General features: G+C 40.5%; 1 protein-coding gene across 4 annotated transcripts in view; it reads right to left on the bottom strand.

Moving 5' to 3' along the window:
- Positions 1-22,467, bottom strand: part of LOC133576197 (MAM domain-containing glycosylphosphatidylinositol anchor protein 2-like) — a 494,633-nt gene that overhangs the window by 96,322 nt on the left and 375,844 nt on the right. For all 4 annotated transcript variants that reach the window (XM_061929249.1, XM_061929248.1, XM_061929251.1 and 1 more), the window contains exon 11: positions 836-984. In XM_061929249.1, the coding sequence (XP_061785233.1) occupies positions 836-984 (149 nt within the window). The remainder of the gene's footprint in view (positions 1-835; positions 985-22,467) is intronic.

Here is a 22,467-nt window from a genome sequence, read left to right as displayed (position 1 = left end):
TCGATCAACGGACAATGACTTGTCTTACAAAAGTTGACCGTGTGAAATAAACTTGGAATATCGACGGTAAGCAACATCTGCAATGTTTTTAACATGGAAACTTGCGTTGTTTTTTTCTAAACTGGCTTCTCGATGTCAGCTCACGCTCACGCCAACCTGCAAATCTATTGTATTAATGCAGCTGCTAGCATAGAGCTTAATATACAAAGACATGGTCCCGCCTGCTTTGTTTGCTAAAAAAAAAAAGGACTTAGCATTGAGGGAGAAGGAAGCCACCAAAAGCTGGGTTCGGCAAATATGGGGAATGTAACGGGGCCATCCGTCAGCCGGCTTGTCAAATTGTGTGAGCCACGGTTAGCATTCTTCTCGGCGGGGTCTCTTCCTCTTTCTGCTATGACTGAGCTTCTGACGGAGAACAAAGTCAGGAATGATTCATAAAATACAACAAAAAAGCCACAGGACTTATACTTGACTGCTCCTGACAGCTTCTTAGTGATTCTGGGCCGCCCGCAGAGGCGCACTCCCGCCCCCAAATACAACGAGACGGTGGATTGAGGTGTAAAAATTCGGTGGCGTCAAAGCGAATACAAGCGAGCTCAAGCGTGCCATCTTTGGGTGGAAGAACGGTTTTCCCCTGTGGCAGCATCATCAAAAAACAACAACCCTGAGCACAGCCTGCCTGGAAGAAGCAGACCAATAACTAGGATCCAAGATTATAGGATTATTTCAAGGTTTGGAAAGCCCCTGAAGCAATAAACAATCTGCTTGCTTGAAGGTTTCTAAGGGACCATGTGTATGAAACCAAGGAACAGAAAAGAGAAGTTGCAAGTCCTACCTGTCTGATGCCGAGCCTGTAGGCCACGATGCGGTCCACGGCGTTAGGGTTCATCTGGGTCCACTGGAGCTTGAAGTCGTAGACTCTGGGCCGGTTCTGCATAACGGGGCTGTAGGTGTCATAGTAGAACTCGGGGGCGTAGGCCTTTCCTGTACATGACAAGATACATTGATTCAATACTTTGTACTATTCTTTGATTATTTCTTTGAACATCCGCAACAAACAAAGTCATGTTAAGAGGGAGAAGCTGTATTTGGCGACAGAAGTGGGATCGTGCATCTTTTCCCATGATGTAACAAAGTGAGATATGGATTTTAATTGTTATCCATAGCGCTTGTCCTCATTATGGTTAGGAGTGAACTGGAGCCTATCCCAGCGGGCTTTGAGAAGCAGAGTAACAGTCTGGACTGGTCACCTGCCAATCACAACACATATTTCATTGGTGATTAAAAACCTCAATACAACAAAAATATATTTAATTCATGTTATGAACCCTATCCATTCCGCATCCATTGCACTGGTCACCCAAGGGGGTCCCCACATCTGCGGTTCCTTCCAAGGTTTCTCTTTGTGCCCATTGGGTTGAGTTTTTTCTTGCCCTGATGTGGGATCAGAACCGAGGATGTCGTTGTGGTTTGTGCAGCCCTTTGAGGCATTTGTGATTCAGGGCTATGCAAATAAACTTTGATTGATTGAATTTCATAAATGTTTTTTCATGGTGAAAAATGTGGCTCTGAAGAGGTAGAGGAACCATATTTGGCAACAGAAGTGGGATAACAGAGTAAAAGCAAGCAATATTCATTTACTCATCTTTCATTCACTCCACATTCCCACATTTTAGACTCTGTAGCTTATCATGTATATTTTTGGAATGTGAGAGAGTAATTGGAGAAAACACAAGCAAGCATGAGGAGAACATCAAAACTCCACACAGATGTTCCAACATACATAAGAACCCTCGATAAAACACAAATGTATCTAACAATCCATCATTTCTTTGACTTGCTCAGTGGCCTTGTGGTTAGAGTGTCCACCCTGAGATCAGTAGGTTGTGAGTTCAAACCCCGGCCGAGTCATACCAAATACTATAAAAATGGGACCCATTACCTCCCTGCTTGGCACTCAGCATCAAGGGTTGGAATTGGGGGTTAAATCACCAAAATGATTCGCGAGCGCGGCCACCGCTGCTGCTCACTGCTCCCCTCACCTCCCAGGGAGTGGAACATCGGGATTGGTCAAATGCAAAGGATAATTTCACCACACCTAGTGTGTGTGTGACTATCAGTGGTACTTTAACTTTGGGGGGCGGTATAGCTCGGTTGGTAGAGCGGCTCTGCCAGCAACTTGAGGGTTGCAGGTTCGATCCCCGCTTCCGCCATCCTAGTCACTGCTGTTGTGTCCTTGGGCAAGACACTTTACCGTCCTTGGGCAAGACACTTTACCCACCTGCTCCCAGTGCCACCCACACTGGCACTGGGAGCTATGTAAAGCGCTTTGAGTCACTAGAGAAAAGCGCTATATAAATATAATTCACTTCACTTCACTTTAACTTTAACTTGTCTTTCCATGGCAACAAAAAGACATACTTGGTGACGTGGGATCATGCATTCCTTTCTGATATAATACCGGACATCGTACACAATAAGTGAGGAACAGGAAGGGTAACTGCCTCGCCTGTTGGCGCAGCATGTTCAAATGTTCAAATATTAAAATGAATAATTATGTAATAAGCAACATTTTAAATGAAGATGACCACATTTTGCATTGATCAGGCAATATTGTTATAATTGTGTTTTTTGGCGGCAGCTAACAATGTGCGTCATCAAAGTGCTGCTTGTTAGCTCGCTGCACGACCTACATAATTGCAACTGGAACAGGGATGAGAGAATTGTGTGAATGCAGACTTGTAAATGTTTCATTTGTAAACATATTTCAATTGTGGGGAATTAGCATGACAAAGATGTACAGTTGCTCTTATCTCCTCCACGTTGTGTTTGTTCCATTCCTATCAAGTCTATATTATTATACTCTTCACTATTGTCATGACCCAGTTCCCCCTCAAGGATCATTAAAGATTTATTTTACAGCGTGTATCATCCAACACACTTTACTCTCGTGGCACGGAATCAAAGCACACATCACATTGCGCAACATCAATGCGTCCAACATCGAAAGTGTCCAAATCCTTTCCACTCTTCAGCAAAGATGGATCCGGAACCCCGCTCAGATCCTCTTGCTTTCAAACCGAAACTTTGTCTTGTTGGATTTTGTAAGGATTGATAATTGCTGCGTGGACACAAATAGAAACTGCGGGGAGTCTGCCAGTTTGCATATGATCTAGCACAATGACGCACAATAAAGTTACATTCGTTAGCCTTGGATCCAAAAATGGTCCATAATATAAAATAGTTTTTCAACTCGTTTCTGCAACTTAACAGATATGATTTGTTAAATTTTTTGACAGATATTTGTAAAGGCTTTTTTTGTGCCTATAACCCCCTTGATTATTATTTAATTAAAAAATGCAGTGTGCAATATTTTCTCCCAAATTAAGTGCAAAGGGGAATTTGTAGAATATTGTTTTGGAATTATGAATGTATGTGTACCTCTAGCAATTTCTACATATACAGATCACACTTTACATGGTAAAGTTACATCTCCATTACACACGTATACATGGATCTTAGCCTTTAAAGGGGAACATTATCACCAGACCTATGTAAGCGTCAATATATACCTTGATGTTGCAGAAAAAAGACCATATATTTTTTTAACCGATTTCCGAACTCTAAATGGGTGAATTTTGGAGAATTAAACGCCTTTCTATTATTCGCTCTCGGATAATGTGACGTCACAATCCGCCATTTTCTCAAACACATTACAAACACAGAGTCAAATCATTTCTGTTATTTTCCGTTTTTTCGACTGTTTTCCGTACCTTGGAGACATCATGCCTCGTTGGTGTGTTGTCGGAGGGTGTAACAACACGAACAGGGACGGATTCAAGTTGCACCAGTGGCCCAAAGATGCGAAAGTGGCAAGAAATTGGACGTTTGTTCCGCACACTTTACCGACGAAAGCTATGCTACGACAGAGATGGCAAGAATGTGTGGATATCCTGCGACACTCAAAGCAGATGCATTTCCAACTGGACTGGACAGATCAGCTTTCAGGAAAAGAGAGCGGATGAGGGTATGTCTACAGAATATATTAATTGATGAAAACTGGGATGTCTGCACTCTCAAAGTGCATGTTGTTGCCAAATGTATTTCATATGCTGTAAACCTAGTTCATAGTTGTTAGTTTCCTTTAATGCCAAACAAAAACATACCAATTGTTGGTTAGAAGGTGATCGCCAAATTTGTCCTCGCTTTTTCCCGTGTCGCTGGCTGTCGTGTCGTTTTCGTCGGTTTCGCTTGCATACGGTTCAAACCGATATGGCTCAATAGCTTCAGTTTCTTCTTCAATTTCATTTTCGCTACCTGCCTCCACACTACAACCATCCATTTCAATGCATGCGTAATCTGTTGAATCGCTTAAGCCGCTGAAATCCGAGTCTGAATACGAGCTAATGTCGCTTTCCCTTGCTGTTCTATCCGCCATGTTTGTTTGTATTGGCATCACTGTGTGACGTCACAGGACAATGGACGGGTGTATATAATGATGGTTAAAATCAGGCACTTTGAAGCTTTTTTTAGGGATATTGCGTGATGGGTAAAACATATGCGGTCCTCTCCAAGGTTTCTTATAGTCATTCACATCAACGTCCCACTGGGTTGTGAGTTTTTCCTTGCCCTTATGTGGGCTCTGTACCGCGGATAACGTTGTGGCTTGTGCAGCCCTTTGAGACACTTGTGATTTAGGGCTGTATAAATAAACATTGATTGATCATAAACATTGAAGGTAAGATAGTCCTTTACTAATTACGAAGGAAATCGCAAAATTGCAAGGTAGCCTTTACCGTGAGCTAGTACAGTTTCCCCCAAAAATTCAGACACACCATGATTCTGAAAGCTTTTTGGGGGGATATTTGTGGCCGAAAAAGATTTTAGGGCAGATTTTTCACAAGGTTGCAGCTAAATTTGCAATGTTTTGAGGCGTATTATTATCAAACACATTGCATCAGCTTGCAAATTTTTCAAAAGTGTTATTAATGTTTGAAGTTATCTTTGTAACCTTAACCTCCAAAAGCACATAATTTCAACAAATCTAACACACTCTTACCCGACATGTAAACAATAGTGGAGCAATGCCATGGCAAGATTGATGTTGCCACACCTTCAAAATAAGGTTGTTTGATTTTTTTACATGAAAACATTTTTCTTAACATGAAAACACATTTAAGTGAAATATTGTATGAAAGGATATACAGTATATAGTCTAATATTTACGTACTATTGGCTATAATAAGTTAACAAAAAACAGCTCAAATATCATTAAAGCAATCATTGTTGCTTTATTTTGGAAAAAAAAAAAAAAAAAAGCATCAAAATCGCCTGTCAGAAGCGCGTCAGCAGCTGGTCGCACCTAAATGAGTAGACAGCTGGCAAAAGTAAGGAGAGAAAGTTCAAGCCAGTGTAAACTACCCTAAATGTTTTTACATTACTACCGACAATTACATCTAACTTTACGCCGTGTGCGTCTCCGTATGGATGTCTGTGAGTGGAATGTACATTTGTCCCCGTGCGTGTGTGTTTTTTCTCCTGGCAATCCAGTTTCCTCCCACATTCCAAAAATATTCATGTCAGGTTTGTTGGAGAATACAAATTGTCCATAGATATGAATGTTAGTATTAAGGATTGTTTATATACAGTATATGTGCCTGAGATTGGCCATGCTAATTTGAGTTAGCTCGTCAATGAGCTTGTCCAATGTACGTTAGCATTAAGCTAGCGCAGTGTTTCTCAAAGTGTGGGGCGCGCCCCACTGGTGGGGAATAGAGACATGACAGGTGCCCCACCTGGAACGGGAGGAAATTTCACTTTACATTTTTTTTTTATTATTATATTCTTAGATTATTTTTTTACTATGCTTTCATTTTCTATACACACTGTAAATCACTTTGTGATTCTGTCTGTGAAATCCACTATATAAATAAATGGAAATTACCGGTACTTATTTTTACTGTAGGCTTTAAATTTCTCGGTACGAGCGAAAGTTCGACAGACATAGCAACACTAACTAATGGGGGCGGGGCTAAGCGGAACAAACTTTCGCGCGGATGGGTAGCAGGCTAATGTGTGGACCACAATTACACAAATATATACATTTGTGACTCGCACCTCAAAGGTCGTCGAGCCAGAGCCAGCGCCTGCAGAGAAACAAAAATCTGACGGGCACACACTGTGTCATTCACAGGGAAGCACTCCCGTCAAGGCAGCTCAGCCCCGAACTCAATGAGGTTTTAACAGATGTTGTGAGCGCGGTAAATTTGATCAAAACACGACCACTGAAAGTGCGACTGTTCTCTGCACTGTGTGAGGAAATGGGAGCTGATCATACAGCCGTGCTGTTTCACAGTGAAGCAAGGTGGCTCTCCCGGGGAAAAGTGCTGTCCCTTGCCCTGTCTTGCCAAATGCATAGCTCCTCCTCTTTTTTTTTGCAGCGATTGCAAAGTGGCACTTTTATTTTATTTATTATTGAACTTGATGCAAGTTATTTTATTTATTATTGAACTTGCTGCAAGTTATAACACTTTTATTTGATTTATTATTGAACTTGATGCAAGTTATAACACATTTTTGATTTATTATTGAACTTGATGCAAGTTATAACACTTGTTTTATTTATTATTGAACTTGATGCAAGTTATAACACTTTTTTGATTTATTATTGAACTTGATGCAAGTTGTACCACAGCTGCACAGTTATTTTATTTATCATTGAACTTGATGTTATTTTATGTTATTGAGTTTGAATGTATACAACTTGATGTTCAATAAATTTGAAAATGTTAAAGCTTGGCATTAGCGCTCTGTTGGGGCGATGTGGGCAGGTGGGGCTTGAAAACTCCCCTTTGTCCAAAGTGGGGGAGGACAAAAAAAGTTTGAGAACCACTGAGCTAGCGGCATTGAAGCTCAACATTCATCCTGCATAATTGTATTGCTTTTTTTCAGTTTATTACAAACTATATTATTAAACTAACATGATTCTAACATGTATACGCATGTGTATATATAATGTACTTTCTTTAGCGTGGTTGTTTTTACAGTGCCTTTGTTGTGAAGAATATTAACAAAATACCTGAAGTTATGTTTTTCAAATCTAATTCAAAGGACTGCTTACGTATCTGAATAGACTTTTCATGGAAGGCTGAAGAGTGTGATCCCACGATCCCACGATAGTTGGAGCACCGGTTTTCCTTCTTAAAGAGAGAAACCACCACCCCGGTCTGCCAATCCAGAGGCACCGCCCCGATGTCCACGCAATTTTGCAGAGTCTTGTCAACCAAGACAGCCCCACAGCAGTCCGCGACTTAAATAACTGGGCAGGTCCCATCCACCCCCGGGGCCCAGCCACTGAGGAACTTTATGACTACATTGGCAACCTCAGCCCCAGAAATAGGAGCGTCTACCACGGATTCCCCAGGAACTGGTTCCTCATTGAAAGACATATAGGTGGGATGCAAGAGGTCTTCGAAGTACCGTATTTTCCGCACTATAAGGCGCACCTAAAAACCACAAATTTTCTCAAAAGCTGACAGTGCGCCTTATAACCCGGTGCGCTTTATATATGGATTAATATTACGATTCATTTTCATAAAGTTTCGATCTCGCAACTTCGGTAAACAGCCGCCATCTTTTTTCCCGGTAGAACAGGAAGCGCTTCTTCTTCTACGCAAGCAACCGCCAAAGTAAGCACCCGCCCCCATAGAACAGGAAGCGCTTCTTCTTCTACTGTAAGCTACCACCCGCCCCCGGAAGAAAAAGAAGCGCGCGGATATTTCGTTTCATTTCCTTTGTGTGTTTACATCTGTAAAGACCAGACTACAAAATGCACGTACGGTGAATATTCGCACCACAGGGAATGAGAAGTTGTCCTTCACTGTGGTTCTAGCTTGCCATGCTAATGGCCAGAAACTTCCTCCCATGGTGATATTCAAAAGGAAGACCTTGCCAAAAGAGACCTTTCCAGCCGGCGTCATCATAAAAGCTAACTCGAAGGGATGGATGGATGAAGAAAAGATGAGCGAGTGGTTAAGGGAAGTTTACGCGAAGAGGCCGGGTGGCTTTTTTCACACAGCTCCGTCCATGTTGATATACGACTCTATGCGCGCCCACATCACAGATGGTGTCAAAAAACAAGTGAAGCACACAAATACAACACTCGCCGTCATTCCGGGTGGATTAACCAAAGAACTCCAACCGCTGGATATTGGTGTCAACAGGGCATTCAAATCACGACTGCGAACGGCGTGGGAACAATGGATGACCGAAGGCGAACACACCTTCACTAAAACAGGCAGACAGCGCCGGACGACATACGCCAACATTTGCCAGTGGATCGTAAATGCCTGGGCAGATATTTCGGTCACAACTGTGGTCCGAGCTTTCCGGAAGGCAGGATTCACAGAACTACTGGACAACAACAGCGACACTGACTCCGATGACTTCGACGAGACGGAACCGGCCATTTTGGATCCCACGCTTGCGCAACTTTTCAATTCGGACACCGAAGACGAAGAATTCGAAGGATTTACGAATGAAGAATAACTTCAGAAGGTGAGCGCTATGTTTATTTTGTGTGTTGGGACATTAACGTTCGAGCAACATTATGTTGCTATTGCTCTACACCATTTTGAATTTTACTATGTTTGTGATTGCACATTTGCGTACATTTTGGGACAGAGTTGTTAGAACGCTGGTTTTCAATATATTATTAAAGTTTGACTGAACTATCTGACTGTTTTTTTGACATTCCCTTTAGCGCAGCGTAGGCGCGGCTTATAATCCGGGGCGGCTTATTGGTGGACAAAGTTATGAAATATGCAATTCATTGAAGGTGCGGCTAATAATCCGGTGCGCCATATAGTGCGGAAAATACGGTATTCCCTCCACCGATCCACAACATCCAGTCAGCAGCACACCATCCCCACCGTACACATTGTTGACAGTGCACTGCTTCCCCCTTGTGACGCGGTGGATAGTTAAGTTAAGTTAAAGTTAAAGTATCAATGATTGTCACACACATACTAGGTGTGGTGAAAGTTGTCCTCTGCATTTGACCCATCTCTCTTGTTCACCCCCTGGGAGGTGAGGAGGGCAGGGAGCAGCAGCGGTGGCCGCACCCGAGAATAATTTTTGGTGATTTAACCCCCAATTCCATCCCTTGATGCTGAGTGCCAAGCAGGGAGGTAATGGGTCCCATTTTTTATAGTCTTTGGTATGACTCGGCCGGGGTTTGAACTCACAACCTACCGATCTCAGGGTGGCCACTCTAACCACAAGGCCTCTGAGTAGGTTGTGAGTGGTGAAGAATTGCTTCAGAATTGGAAGTCGTTTTACATGGTTTCCCCAAACTTTTCCCATGTTCGAATATTTGCCTATGCAACCACCGAAGCAGCACACTGCTTGGCCTGTTGTTACATGTCCGTTGCTTCCGGAGTCCCACGAGCTAAAAAGACCCGATATGACTCCTTCAGCTTGAAGGCATCCCTCACTGCTGGTGTCCACCAGCGGATTCTGTGAGTACGGCCACGATAGGCACCAACCACCTTGCGGCCACAGTTCCGATCGGCTGCTTCTACTGTGGAGGCACAGAACATGGTACACTCGATGTCCAGTGCCTCTCTTGTGACATGTTCAAAAATCTTCCGGAAGTGGGAATTGAAACTCTTGACAGGAGACTGTGCTAGACATTCCCAGCAGACCCACACGATGCGCGTGGGCCTGCCAGATCCTCCACCATCATCGGAGCCAACTCACCACCAGGTGGTGATCAGTGGAAAAGCTCCGCCCCTCTCTTTTCCTGTCCAAAACAGGAAACCACAAATCCGATGACACAACCACAAAGTCGATCATCGAACTGCGGCCTAGAGTGTCCTGGTGCCAGGTACACTTATGGACACTCTTATGTTTGAACATGGTGTTTGTTATGAACAATCTGTGATGAGCACACAAGTCAAATTACATAACACCACTCAGGTTTAGCTCCGGGCGGCTGTTTATCCTAATCGCTCAACTCCAGGATTTACTGTCATTGCCAATGTGAACGTTGAAGCATACTTGCCAACCTTGAGACCTCAGAATTAGGGAGATATTCAAAGGCCCGCCGGGGGTTTTATATATATATATATATATATATATATATATATATATATATATATATATATATATATATATATATATATATATACCCTCTTGTCTACTGAGGCGCAGAGTGGAAGACAGTCCAGCCCCTCCTCAGAGGAATGGTTTCAGAGCCCTTGCTGGTGCATCGAAGTGTGTCTGACTAGATCCAGCCGGAACTTCTTCGCGCACCAGCTCAGGCTCCTTCCCACGCAGCCAGTTGATGTTCTATGTCCCAGGAGCCATGGACCCTTTTTTCAGCTTCTCCCCTGCTCAAATTGCATCCGACCTCTATGCCCTCTCCTATGAGTGGTGCGCCCATTGGAGGGCGAACCTATGTTACCACTGCGGGCTGTGTCCGGCCAGGCCCAATGGAGACAGGCCCGGCCACCAGGTGCTCACCAACAAGCCCCACCTCTAGGCCTGACTCCAGAGGGAAGCCCCGGTGACCCGTGTCTGGGCAAAGGAAATCTAGGTCTTTTTTTCATCTTTTCATAGAGGTCTCAGCTGCTTTTTGTCTGATACCTCATCTCGGACCTGTTTGTCTTTGGAAACCCTACCAGGGGGCAAAGAAGCCCCAAGACAACAATGGCTCCTAGATCATTGGGACACTCAAACTCCTAATTGCGTGTGTACCTGCAGTTAAAAAGTGCTTGTGCGATATATGTTCCAACACATTGAACCAGTGCTTCTCATTTATTTTATGTTACGTGTCCCCCTAGGAAGAATACAAATTGAATATGAAAAAGAAAATATTGATTAAAACAATCCGTATTTAAACTATGAATATTTTTTGACTGAAACATTTGAAAATGAAAAACAAAGTTGAAATAAACTCAATAAATAATAATTTCATTTGAATGAGCAAAACTAACTCAGTAGCACAATATAATAATCATTTTAACCTACAAAACAAAAAAGAATGAAACAAATTGTGTAAGTCAGGATTAATGGCAACAATAAGCACATTTTGTAGTGCACCGCTTTTCTAAATGGGGTTTAAAGCAGTATACTGATAAAGCCCGTAACTCCCCTGGCATCGCACTGCCAGACTTCCGCACCAGTATTTGAGAAAAAACTGTGTTAGATAGTTGTCATGCGTGTTTGAGGTCACATTGTAACAAAAAAAGAGATCAGCATTGCAATCTGAAGAGGTGGTTAAAATAAAGAAGAGTAAATGCAGATATAAATGGTGCACTGTGTTAAGTTGTTGATGAGTGCGTTTACTACATTATGGATTAGTAACTGTACCTTGTTTGCAATATTATTGCATATACTTTAAAATTGTGCACGTAATTCTTACTATACTTACTGTCATCAAGTTCTGATTAAATCAATGACTTGCAGTTTAGAAAAAAACATTAAAAAAAACGTTGTTGTATGACATTCAAACCAAATTGCAAATACCAAATTGCTTTTGTATCCAAATATTGGAGTATTTTCCTAAGCAAAATTACTTAATGCAAGCAAATAAAACCTGTGATTAATAATGATGATAATGATTAATCACAGTTCAAAAGCGTGATTAATCTGATTAGAAAAAATAATTAGTTAATTAATCACTTGACAGCCCTAATATATACTGTATGTACATATATGAAAAAAATATATATGAAAAAGTAAATATATATATATATATATATATATATATATATATCTTATTTTTAAAAAATTACACTTTTTTGTCTTTTTAATTTTAAATCAAGAGTGACTCCAGACTTCTTTGAGCTTCATAGAAATAAACACGGACACTCAGGTCAAATTTGATTCTCGTCAAGTTTGATCCACAACTCGACACTTCAACATCTCTTTTATTAGCAATTCATCTTGAATTCAAATGCATTTAAACATAAATATAGCAATGCCAAATAGCCTCACCTCTGTTATTATGTTGAGGCACATTAGCTAACCCACTTAGCCTCCCTTGAAACAGATAACCCTGGGTGGGAGACATCAAACATAAAAGTACACACGGCTTAACTGATCTTCTTCAAATCCTGTTTATAAGAGCAGAACCAAAGCAATGACTCAGAGGAGCTCAGTGGAAGCCTTCAGGCCACACGTTGACCTTATTTGCAGACTTCCTGCTTAGTATACTATATATTATTTTCAAGGGATTTTGAGGTCCTCCTATACAGCAAGGGTCCAACTACAGCCAGGAAGTAAATTTTGAGTCTGCAGGCCACCAGGCACACTAATAAAATTGAACTCAGACGTGCTAATTACTCTTGGAGGTGAGAACAACATCAGCGGCGTTGAACTTGTGAAGAGTCGCAACGACTGAGCGTTAAAATGCTTAATAGTTGCTAAAGCTGCAGGTCAGATTGACTTTGTCGCCAGTAAATTTGACGACAGACCAATGAGGATCAAAGCCGAGCTGCTCTCAAGTGACTCAACTTGCTATAGAAAAGAGTAAAGATGGAAGAAATCAGAACACAGCATTTCTCTTTTTTAAATTTTAAACAATAGTCCATGTAATTTATAAAACACACGGTATACGATGATCAAATGAAGTCATAAGACTAGTTGCATTTTTTTTTTTTACAAAAACAAATAGTGCCGAAAATTTTGTTTTAGAACAAAGTTGTGAAATGACAATTTTGTTATTTTTAAAAATAATTTCTATACGCATGAAGTTGGCATATTACAATAAAGATGTTATTTCACGATAAACATAATTGAAAGATGGTAAAAGTGAAGTAAAAGTGTAAGTTTAAGAGAAGTAAATCTTAATTTTGCTAGAAAAAAGATGCCTTTAAATCATGGTTTTCATAAGCTATTAGCCGTAAATGATCAAAAAAGGAAATATCTTGAGTTGCATATATGTTTGTTTTTATATATATATATATATATATATATATATATATATATATATATATATATATATATATATAAATATATATATATATATATATATATATATATCATATACAAGCTTCACCTTGTAAATGCAATTGCTGGAATAAACAACATGATATTGTAATTTGTTTTAGCTCCACCTGTATAATTACAAGAAAGACGTGGCAATATTAAAAGTAATTACAAGAATAACATATTAAAATACCCATTAATAACAAATGAATATATATATATATATATATATATATATATATATATATATATATGACCGAAAGGACAAGATCACGGGTACAAGCGGCCGAAATGTGTTACCTCCGCCAGGTGGCAGGGATCTCCCATAGAGATAGGGTGAGAAGCTCTGCCATCCGGGAGGAGCTCAAAGTAATCTCATGTAGAAAATGTACAACATAAAGTAGCAAGAAACATGTCAATAATGAATAAAGCAAAACATGTTCTCGGCCAAAAATCACTTCATATTCTCTACTGCTCGCTCTACTGTTACCATATCTGAGTTATTGTGTAGAAATATGGGGAAATAACTACAAAAGTACACTTCATTCATTAACGGTGTTACAAAAAAGATCAGTTAGAATAATACATAATGTTGGATATAGAGAACACACAAAACCCTTATTTAGTGAATCAAAAATACTGAAATTCCACGACATAGTGAATTTGCAAACAGCTAAAATTATACACAAAGCAAACTATAACCTGCTACCCAAGAATATACAACAATTGTTCTCAAAAAAAGAGGAGAAATATAATCTTACAGAAAAATTGTATTTAAAACATTTGTATGCACGTACAACACTTAAGATGCACCTGGGGATAGGTTGATTGGCAACACTAAATTGGCCCTAGTGTGTGAATGTGAGTGTGAATGTTATCTGTCTATCTGTGTTGGCCCTGTGATGAGGTGGCGACGTGTCCAGGGTGTACCCCGCCTTCCGCCCGAATGCAGCTGAGATAGGCTCCAGCGACCTCCCGCGACCCCGAAAGGGACAAGCGGTAGAAAATGGATGAAGGGATGTTCAATGGTAATACATCTAAATCAATTTCAGACTAATTTTGTCACAATCATTTTTAAATACTCTCAAGACATCCTGGCCTATTTATCTGAAATAGTTGTCTTACTTTGGCTGCATTAAAATGAGTTCTTAAATGTATTTTATTACTAATAACATCATGCTGCAAGAGAAAATAATGGATATTAATCATGGATATTAGCTTGCTCGCTCATAATCTAGCTTTCAGTGCTGAAGTAAAAGGTTATAGTGTACATGTATTATGGGTCACACCCTATCATTATATTATACTCATTTATATTATATATACAGGTAAAAGCCAGTAAATTAGAATATTTTGAAAAACTTGATTTATTTCAGTAATTGCATTCAAAAGGTGTAACTTGTACATTATATTTATTCATTGCACACAGACTGATGCATTCAAATGTTTATTTCATTTAATTTTGATGATTTGAAGTGGCAACAAATGAAAATCCAAAATTCCGTGTGTCACAAAATTAGAATATTACTTAAGGCTAATACAAAAAAGGGATTTTTAGAAATGTTGGCCAACTGAAAAGTATGAAAATGAAAAATATGAGCATGTACAATACTCAATACTTGGTTGGAGCTCCTTTTGCCTCAATTACTGCGTTAATGCGGCGTGGCATGGAGTCGATGAGTTTCTGGCACTGCTCAGGTGTTATGAGAGCCCAGGTTGCTCTGATAGTGGCCTTCAACTCTTCTGCGTTTTTGGGTCTGGCATTCTACATCTTCCTTTTCACAATACCCCACAGATTTTCTATGGGGCTAAGGTCAGGGGAGTTGGCGGGCCAATTTAGAACAGAAATACCATGGTCCGTAAACCAGGCACGGGTAGATTTTGCGCTGTGTGCAGGCGCCAAGTCCTGTTGGAACTTGAAATCTCCATCTCCATAGAGCAGGTCAGCAGCAGGAAGCATGAAGTGCTCTAAAACTTGCTGGTAGACGGCTGCGTTGACCCTGGATCTCAGGAAACAGAGTGGACCGACACCAGCAGATGACATGGCACCCCAAACCATCACTGATGGTGGAAACTTTACACTAGACTTCAGGCAACGTGGATCCTGTGCCTCTCCTGTCTTCCTCCAGACTCTGGGACCTCGATTTCCAAAGGAAATGCAAAAGTTGCATGGTTGGGTGATGGTTTGGGGTGCCATGTCATCTGCTGGTGTCGGTCCACTCTGTTTCCTGAGATCCAGGGTCAACGCAGCCGTCTACCAGCAAGTTTTAGAGCACTTCATGCAGCCAGTTGATGTTCTATGTCCCAGGAGCCATGGACCCTTTTTTCAGCTTCTCCCCTGCTCAAATTGCATCCGACCTCTATGCCCTCTCCTATGAGTGGTGCGCCCATTGGAGGGCGAACCTATGTTACCACTGCGGGCTGTGTCCGGCCAGGCCCAATGGAGACAGGCCCGGCCACCAGGTGCTCACCAACAAGCCCCACCTCTAGGCCTGACTCCAGAGGGAAGCCCCGGTGACCCGTGTCTGGGCAAAGGAAATCTAGGTCTTTTTTTCATCTTTTCATAGAGGTCTCAGCTGCTTTTTGTCTGATACCTCATCTCGGACCTGTTTGTCTTTGGAAACCCTACCAGGGGGCAAAGAAGCCCCAAGACAACATGGCTCCTAGATCATTGGGACACTCAAACTCCTAATTGCGTGTGTAGCTGCAGTTAAAAAGTGCTTGTGCGATATATGTTCCAACACATTGAACCAGTGCTTCTCATTTATCTTATGTTACGTGTCCCCCTAGGAAGAATACAAATTGAATATGAAAAAGAAAATATTGATTAAAACAATCCGTATTTAAACTATGAATATTTTTTGACTGAAACATTTGAAAATGAAAAACAAAGTTGAAATAAACTCAATAAAAAATAATTTCATTTGAATGAGCAAAACTAACTCAGTAGCACAATATAATAATCATTTTAACCTACAAAACAAAAAAGAATGAAACAAATTGTGTAAGTCAGGATTAATGGCAACAATAAGCACATTTTGTAGTGCACCGCTTTTCTAAATGGGGTTTAAAGCAGTATACTGATAAAGCCCGTAACTCCCCTGGCATCGCACTGCCAGACTTCCGCACCAGTATTTGAGAAAAAACTGTGTTAGATAGTTGTCATGCGTGTTTGAGGTCACATTGTAACAAAAAATGAGATCAGCATTGCAATCTGAAGAGGTGGTTAAAATAAAGAAGAGTAAATGCAGATATAAATGGTGCACTGTGTTAAGTTGTTGATGAGTGCGTTTACTACATTATGGATTAGTAACTGTACCTTGTACTTAAGGCTAATACAAAAAAGGGATTTTTAGAAATGTTGGCCAACTGAAAAGTATGAAAATGAAAAATATGAGCATGTACAATACTCAATACTTGGTTGGAGCTCCTTTTGCCTCAATTACTGCGTTAATGCGGCGTGGCATGGAGTCGATGAGTTTCTGGCACTGCGCAGGTGTTATGAGAGCCCAGGTTGCTCTGATAGTGGCCTTCAACTCTTCTGCGTTTTTGGGTCTGGCATTCTGCATCTTCCTTTTCACAATACCCCACAGATTTTCTATGGGGCTAAGGTCAGGGGAGTTGGCGGGCCAATTTAGAACAGAAATACCATGGTCCGTAAACCAGGCACGGGTAGATTTTGCGCTGTGTGCAGGCGCCAAGTCCTGTTGGAACTTGAAATCTCCATCTCCATAGAGCAGGTCAGCAGCAGGAAGCATGAAGTGCTCTAAAACTTGCTGGTAGACGGCTGCGTTGACCCTGGATCTCAGGAAACAGAGTGGACCGACACCAGCAGATGACATGGCACCCCAAACCATCACTGATGGTGGAAACTTTACACTAGACTTCAGGCAACGTGGATCCTGTGCCTCTCCTGTCTTCCTCCAGACTCTGGGACCTCGATTTCCAAAGGAAATGCAAAATTTGCATGGTTGGGTGATGGTTTGGGGTGCCATGTCATCTGCTGGTGTCGGTCCACTCTGTTTCCTGAGATCCAGGGTCAACGCAGCCGTCTACCAGCAAGTTTTAGAGCACTTCATGCTTCCTGCTGCTGACCTGCTCTATGGAGATGGAGATTTCAAGTTCCAACAGGACTTGGCGCCTGCACACAGCGCAAAATCTACCCGTGCCTGGTTTACGGACCATGGTATTTCTGTTCTAAATTGGCCCGCCAACTCCCCTGACCTTAGCCCCATAGAAAATCTGTGGGGTATTGTGAAAAGGAAGATGCAGAATGCCAGACCCAAAAACGCAGAAGAGTTGAAGGCCACTATCAGAGCAACCTGGGCTCTCATAACACCTGAGCAGTGCCAGCAACTCATCGACTCCATGCCACGCCGCATTAACGCAGTAATTGAGGCAAAAGGAGCTCCAACCAAGTATTGAGTATTGTACATGCTCATATTTTTCATTTTCATACTTTTCAGTTGGCCAACATTTCTAAAAATCCCTTTTTTGTATTAGCCTTAAGTAATATTCTAATTTTGTGACACACGGAATTTTGGATTTTCATTTGTTGCCACTTCAAATCATCAAAATTAAATGAACTAAACATTTGAATGCATCAGTCTGTGTGCAATGAATAAATATAATGTACAAGTTACACCTTTTGAATGCAATTACTGAAATAAATCAAGTTTTTCAAAATATTCTAATTTACTGGCTTTTACCTGTACTTTGCTCATATACTTTGATATAGAATTACAGTAAATCATATATACTCATTATATTAACAGGGCATAGTGAACAGTCAAAATTAAAAATGTTGTGTCGTAATTGAACTAAAATCATCATTATTAATACATCTTCTCATATATTTCATCTCTGTGTTTAATTTTCTGATAGGATAATGAAGCAGTAGCAGCAGACTCAGAATTACAATCCAACAAGCTGAAGACACATCATCAGCTTCACCAGATGCGTGTAGTGAAGTGAAGTGAATTCTATTTATATAGCACTTTTCTCTAGTGATTTAAAGCGCTTTACATAGTGAAACCCAATATCTAAGTTACATTTAAACCAGTGTGGGTGGCACTGGGAGCAGGTGGGTAAAGTGTCTTGCCCAAGGACACAACAGCAGTGACTAGGATGGCGGAAGCGGGGATCGAACCTGCAACCCTCAAGTTGCTGGCACGGCCACTCTACCAACCGAGCTATACTGTAAATCTTATCAAAGCTGCCCCCATTGATCCTGCTGGCTGGTCACAAAATTTGAGTGATACACTAAGAACTGAATTACTAAATTAAGTTATTACTTTATTCTCAGGGAAATTGATTAAATGGTTTATATTTTTGTCTTGCATTTGTCTTTTAATGTCAAATAAATAATTACTAACTGTGTAATGCTGCATATAGACTTTTCTCTGGGTATGGGGGTAAACTTTTTTGGAGAGACGGAGGGAATGGAGAGTTCACTTTCGCCTTGGGCGTCAGTTGGCTGATTCCACATTTATTAGATGCAAAACTTGTTTCATGCTATATTTCCCCGCACAAAGATGTTTGATAAAATCAAAAACAAAGAATATTCATCTTTGCTTCATATTTACAGCCCTGCGTCTCGTTTAATGGCAACAGTAAAACGTGCAACCATACAAGCACAATATTAAGGAGTATTAATTTCACGAGCTAACCGGTAAAATGCACCAGAATAAAAGCCTCATTATAATTAGTATTGCCTTTTTTTAAACCAAAATAAGCGGTAGGAAATGAATGGATGGATGGACTTTCATTAAGATAAAAGAGCAGTACATTTTGCTGGTCAATAATCAATATGTTTCTATGCATTAAGTCTGATTTGTCAAACGATTTGATTTCTTCTATTTTTACACCTCCAAGTGAAGCTCCAGTTTCCATGCTCCATCTCGAATGTGACTGTTGGCTATATGCAATGTGCCTCTTGTACACTAGGGGGCGGTTGTGGTTATTTCAGCTGGCTTAGCTATGCGGCAATGTAAGAAGAAGAAGAGAATGATACATGCAAATAAGCTAGCGCTAGTAGCTTTCAAGGTCTTGATCTAACAGATAACAACATACAAAAACAAAATCACTATTTTGGTGACCTGCTTTGACTATTTACTGTAAAGACTAACTTTAACATTTATGTTGTTAGTGTGTAAAAGTCCTCCACACCAACCAGCTTATTCTTCTTTGTCTGTAAATGAGTGTATTAATGCATCCATCAAATTTGTAAAGCTTGTACATTGAGCCTATCACAGCTGAATCTTTAAAAACCCAAACTAAACCCAATTAAGGTGTTTCCAGACTATTGTGAGAAAAAAATATTTGAAAAGAATCTAACTAGTTTAGTAGATGAAAACGTAATGAGAGGCAGATAAGACATTCCTCTCATAGCTAATATAGAAATCTAACATTTCACTACTCGTTTTGTCAAACACAACAACATCAATCAAGTCATTCATCCACCAAAAGATGGAAGTCTTATCAAGTCGGAAAGGGCTCATGTTATGCAAAACCCACTTTTCATACCTGTTGGCACCTGTTTTTTGTGTATTTGGGATTCCCATAAGTCCAGAAAATGTTAATTCAAACCATGAAGACGTGGCTCAAAGATTGATAAATGCTATATTGCCTTTATTGAAACAAAGTGTAAGAAATTAGAGAGGATTGTGACGTAGTTTGCTATTGTGATATCTCCGCATACCTTTATACATGGTAGAGGTTTTCCAGGAGACCTCTATGCGAGACCGCCAGTTTTATTTTCCCTATCGGCAGTTGTGGTCAAAACAAAAATATGTGCACACTGTGACCCGAGGACCGGAAATGCTCTGTTATTGTTTGTATTAATCAAAATTAAGTGCCTACTTAACTTTTGTGCTTCGTGACACTGTACCAACTGGGACTATCGGACACAGGGCCCAGAGAGAATTATAGCCGGACATGAAGCACAGAGTCTGCAAGAAACCCACATTAGTCCGAGGGAAATAAACACAAGGATTTACCCAAAACTACATTTAATCTTGGAGAAAGTTCCTCTAATGTATGGCAACTGTGGATACAATGAAATAGTTCATCAACAACAGAGGATTGACAAATGTAATAATATGTTAGCATGTAGCATAAGCTTGACCCGACTACATGTACAGAGCTGCCAAGCCTCACTTTGAGTGTGAGAGTCACGCAATGTAACCCTTTCTTACGCCACACTTGAAATTGATCATGTTTGTATTTCATTACATTCACTATTTTATATTTCTCTTTTTCATAATAATCAACTTGTTTCCTTGCGATATGTCATGTCGTAGTTCAAGTAACTGATTGATTGACCAAAATAACCAATCCAGACCAATCCATACATTTGTGTGCCTAAATCCAGCCAACCATGGAAGGCACTATCCAATTAAGCAACCTAAGGTGGGTCTTGGCGTATCTATCTTTCACGGACACTTTCACAGCGCAGTGTTGTCGACTTGGTGACTTTCTCGCTGAATCTAGTACCTTTCCAACTCTTCTTAGTGACTTTCTTTCCCCAAAGCAACAAGCTACAAATTTAGCCACTTTTTGGAATGTTTTGGAGACATGAAAGCGCGTATCTCTCTAATGTCCTCAACACTGTGCTGCTGTGAGCCTTTCCTCGCAGGCGATGGCCTGTCTATTGAAGGTCTGCTCTTAGAAAGCTTGTACCGAAAACAGGTTGTATTGCATTTTAAAGTGCAACGACAATAAAGTTCCATTCTATTTCAGTCTAAGCACAGAGGAGACGGAGACCCACTCTGTGCAAAGCTGCCGCTGTTTTTGCCTTGGTTTACAGAGTGAGATTCATGTAAATATTTCATCAACGTCACATTTAAAATAAAAACAAACGTATTGTTCATGCCAGTCAATAGATATGGTTTGTTCGTGAATATCACAATCCTTCAGGCTTTTGATCAAATGTCATACTCTGTGTAGAACATAAAACATACAAATAAACTAAGAATCAGCAGAAGAAAATGTATTTACAATTCTAATCATAATTTGCATATTTTTTTACTCACTTATGCATACTTGCCAACTTTGAGACCTCCGATTTCGGGAGGTGTGTGTGTGTGTGTGTGTGTGTGGTGGTGGGGGGGGCATGGTTAAGAGGGGAGGAGTATATTTACAGCTAGAATTCACCAAGTCAAGTATTTCATATATATACATATAAGAAATACTTGACTTTCAGTGAATTCTAGCTATATGTATATGTATGTATATATATATATATATATATATATATATATATATATATATATATATATATATATATATATATATATATAAATAAAAGAAATACTTGAATTTCAGTGTTCATTTATTTACACATATACACACAGATAACACTCATCTACTCATTGTTGAGTTAAGGGTTGAATTGTCCATCCTTGTTCTATTCTCTGTCACTATTTTTCTAACCATGCTGAACACCCTCTCTGATGATACATTCTGCTTCGTCTCCTTGTTGTGTGCGCAGTTGTGCACTGCACTCTCTAAAAGCTGTAGATGTTAATGTCACATTTGCATGTACAGTAGATGGCAGTATTGTCCTGTTTAAGAGTGTCACAACATTGCTGTTTACGGCAGACAAAAACATGACTGCTGTTGTTGTGTGTTGTTACCGCGCTGGGAGGACGTTAATGAAACTGCCTAACAATAAACCCACATAAGAAACCAAGAACTCGCCCTCGATCATTCTACAGTTATAACGTGATTGAGCAGGCATGCTGTTTATATTGTGGGAAAGCGGACGTGAAAACAGGCTGTCGACACGTCACTCAGGTCTGCCTGAATTTCGGGAGATTTTCGGGAGAAAATTTGTCCCGGGAGGTTTTCGGGAGAGGCACTGAATTTTGGGAGTCTCCCGGAAAATTCGGGAGGGTTGGCAAGTATGCACTTATGTCTCCTACTACATTATTCCTCTCTCCTACAGCATCCATTATAATCAGTTATGCAAATTAGCCAATGACTATCAACTTCTAACAACTTTTATGATAAACAATAGCTACTTTCCTTACTGAGGAGTTGGCAACACAGCAATATCAAGAGCGATCAGAGGAGATTAAGGACAGTGAGGACGGAGATGGAGAAGAGATAACAATTTAGAGCACAGATGCAGAGGATGATGTTTAGAGTGGGTCACATGTCTGAAAAGGTTGTGTCCCCAAGATGCAAATTAACGGCAGAAAGCAGCTTGGAGGTGACAATGATATTTCAATTCCAAAATCACGGCAAAACAACAAAGTGCGTGTCGCTAGGAGAGCAGGTGAAGCATATTACACAAGCTAAATTAACATAGCCTGGACATAAATCTAAAAAAGTCGCCAGTGGCGAACAAGAAACCCAGATTGAGTGGATTGCGAGGCAGGTCTAAATAAGGGGCGTGATTACTACCCCGCAGGTGAAAACACTAATCACAAAGTAAATGCAGGTACGTACTCTCAGCAAGCCTGGCAATGG

This window comes from Nerophis lumbriciformis, linkage group LG34 (genome assembly GCF_033978685.3).
Source record: "Nerophis lumbriciformis linkage group LG34, RoL_Nlum_v2.1, whole genome shotgun sequence".
Lineage (NCBI taxonomy): Eukaryota > Metazoa > Chordata > Actinopteri > Syngnathiformes > Syngnathidae > Nerophis > Nerophis lumbriciformis.
The sequence above is the reverse complement of the archived record's forward strand: the minus strand, read 5'-3'. Positions and strand labels throughout refer to the sequence as shown.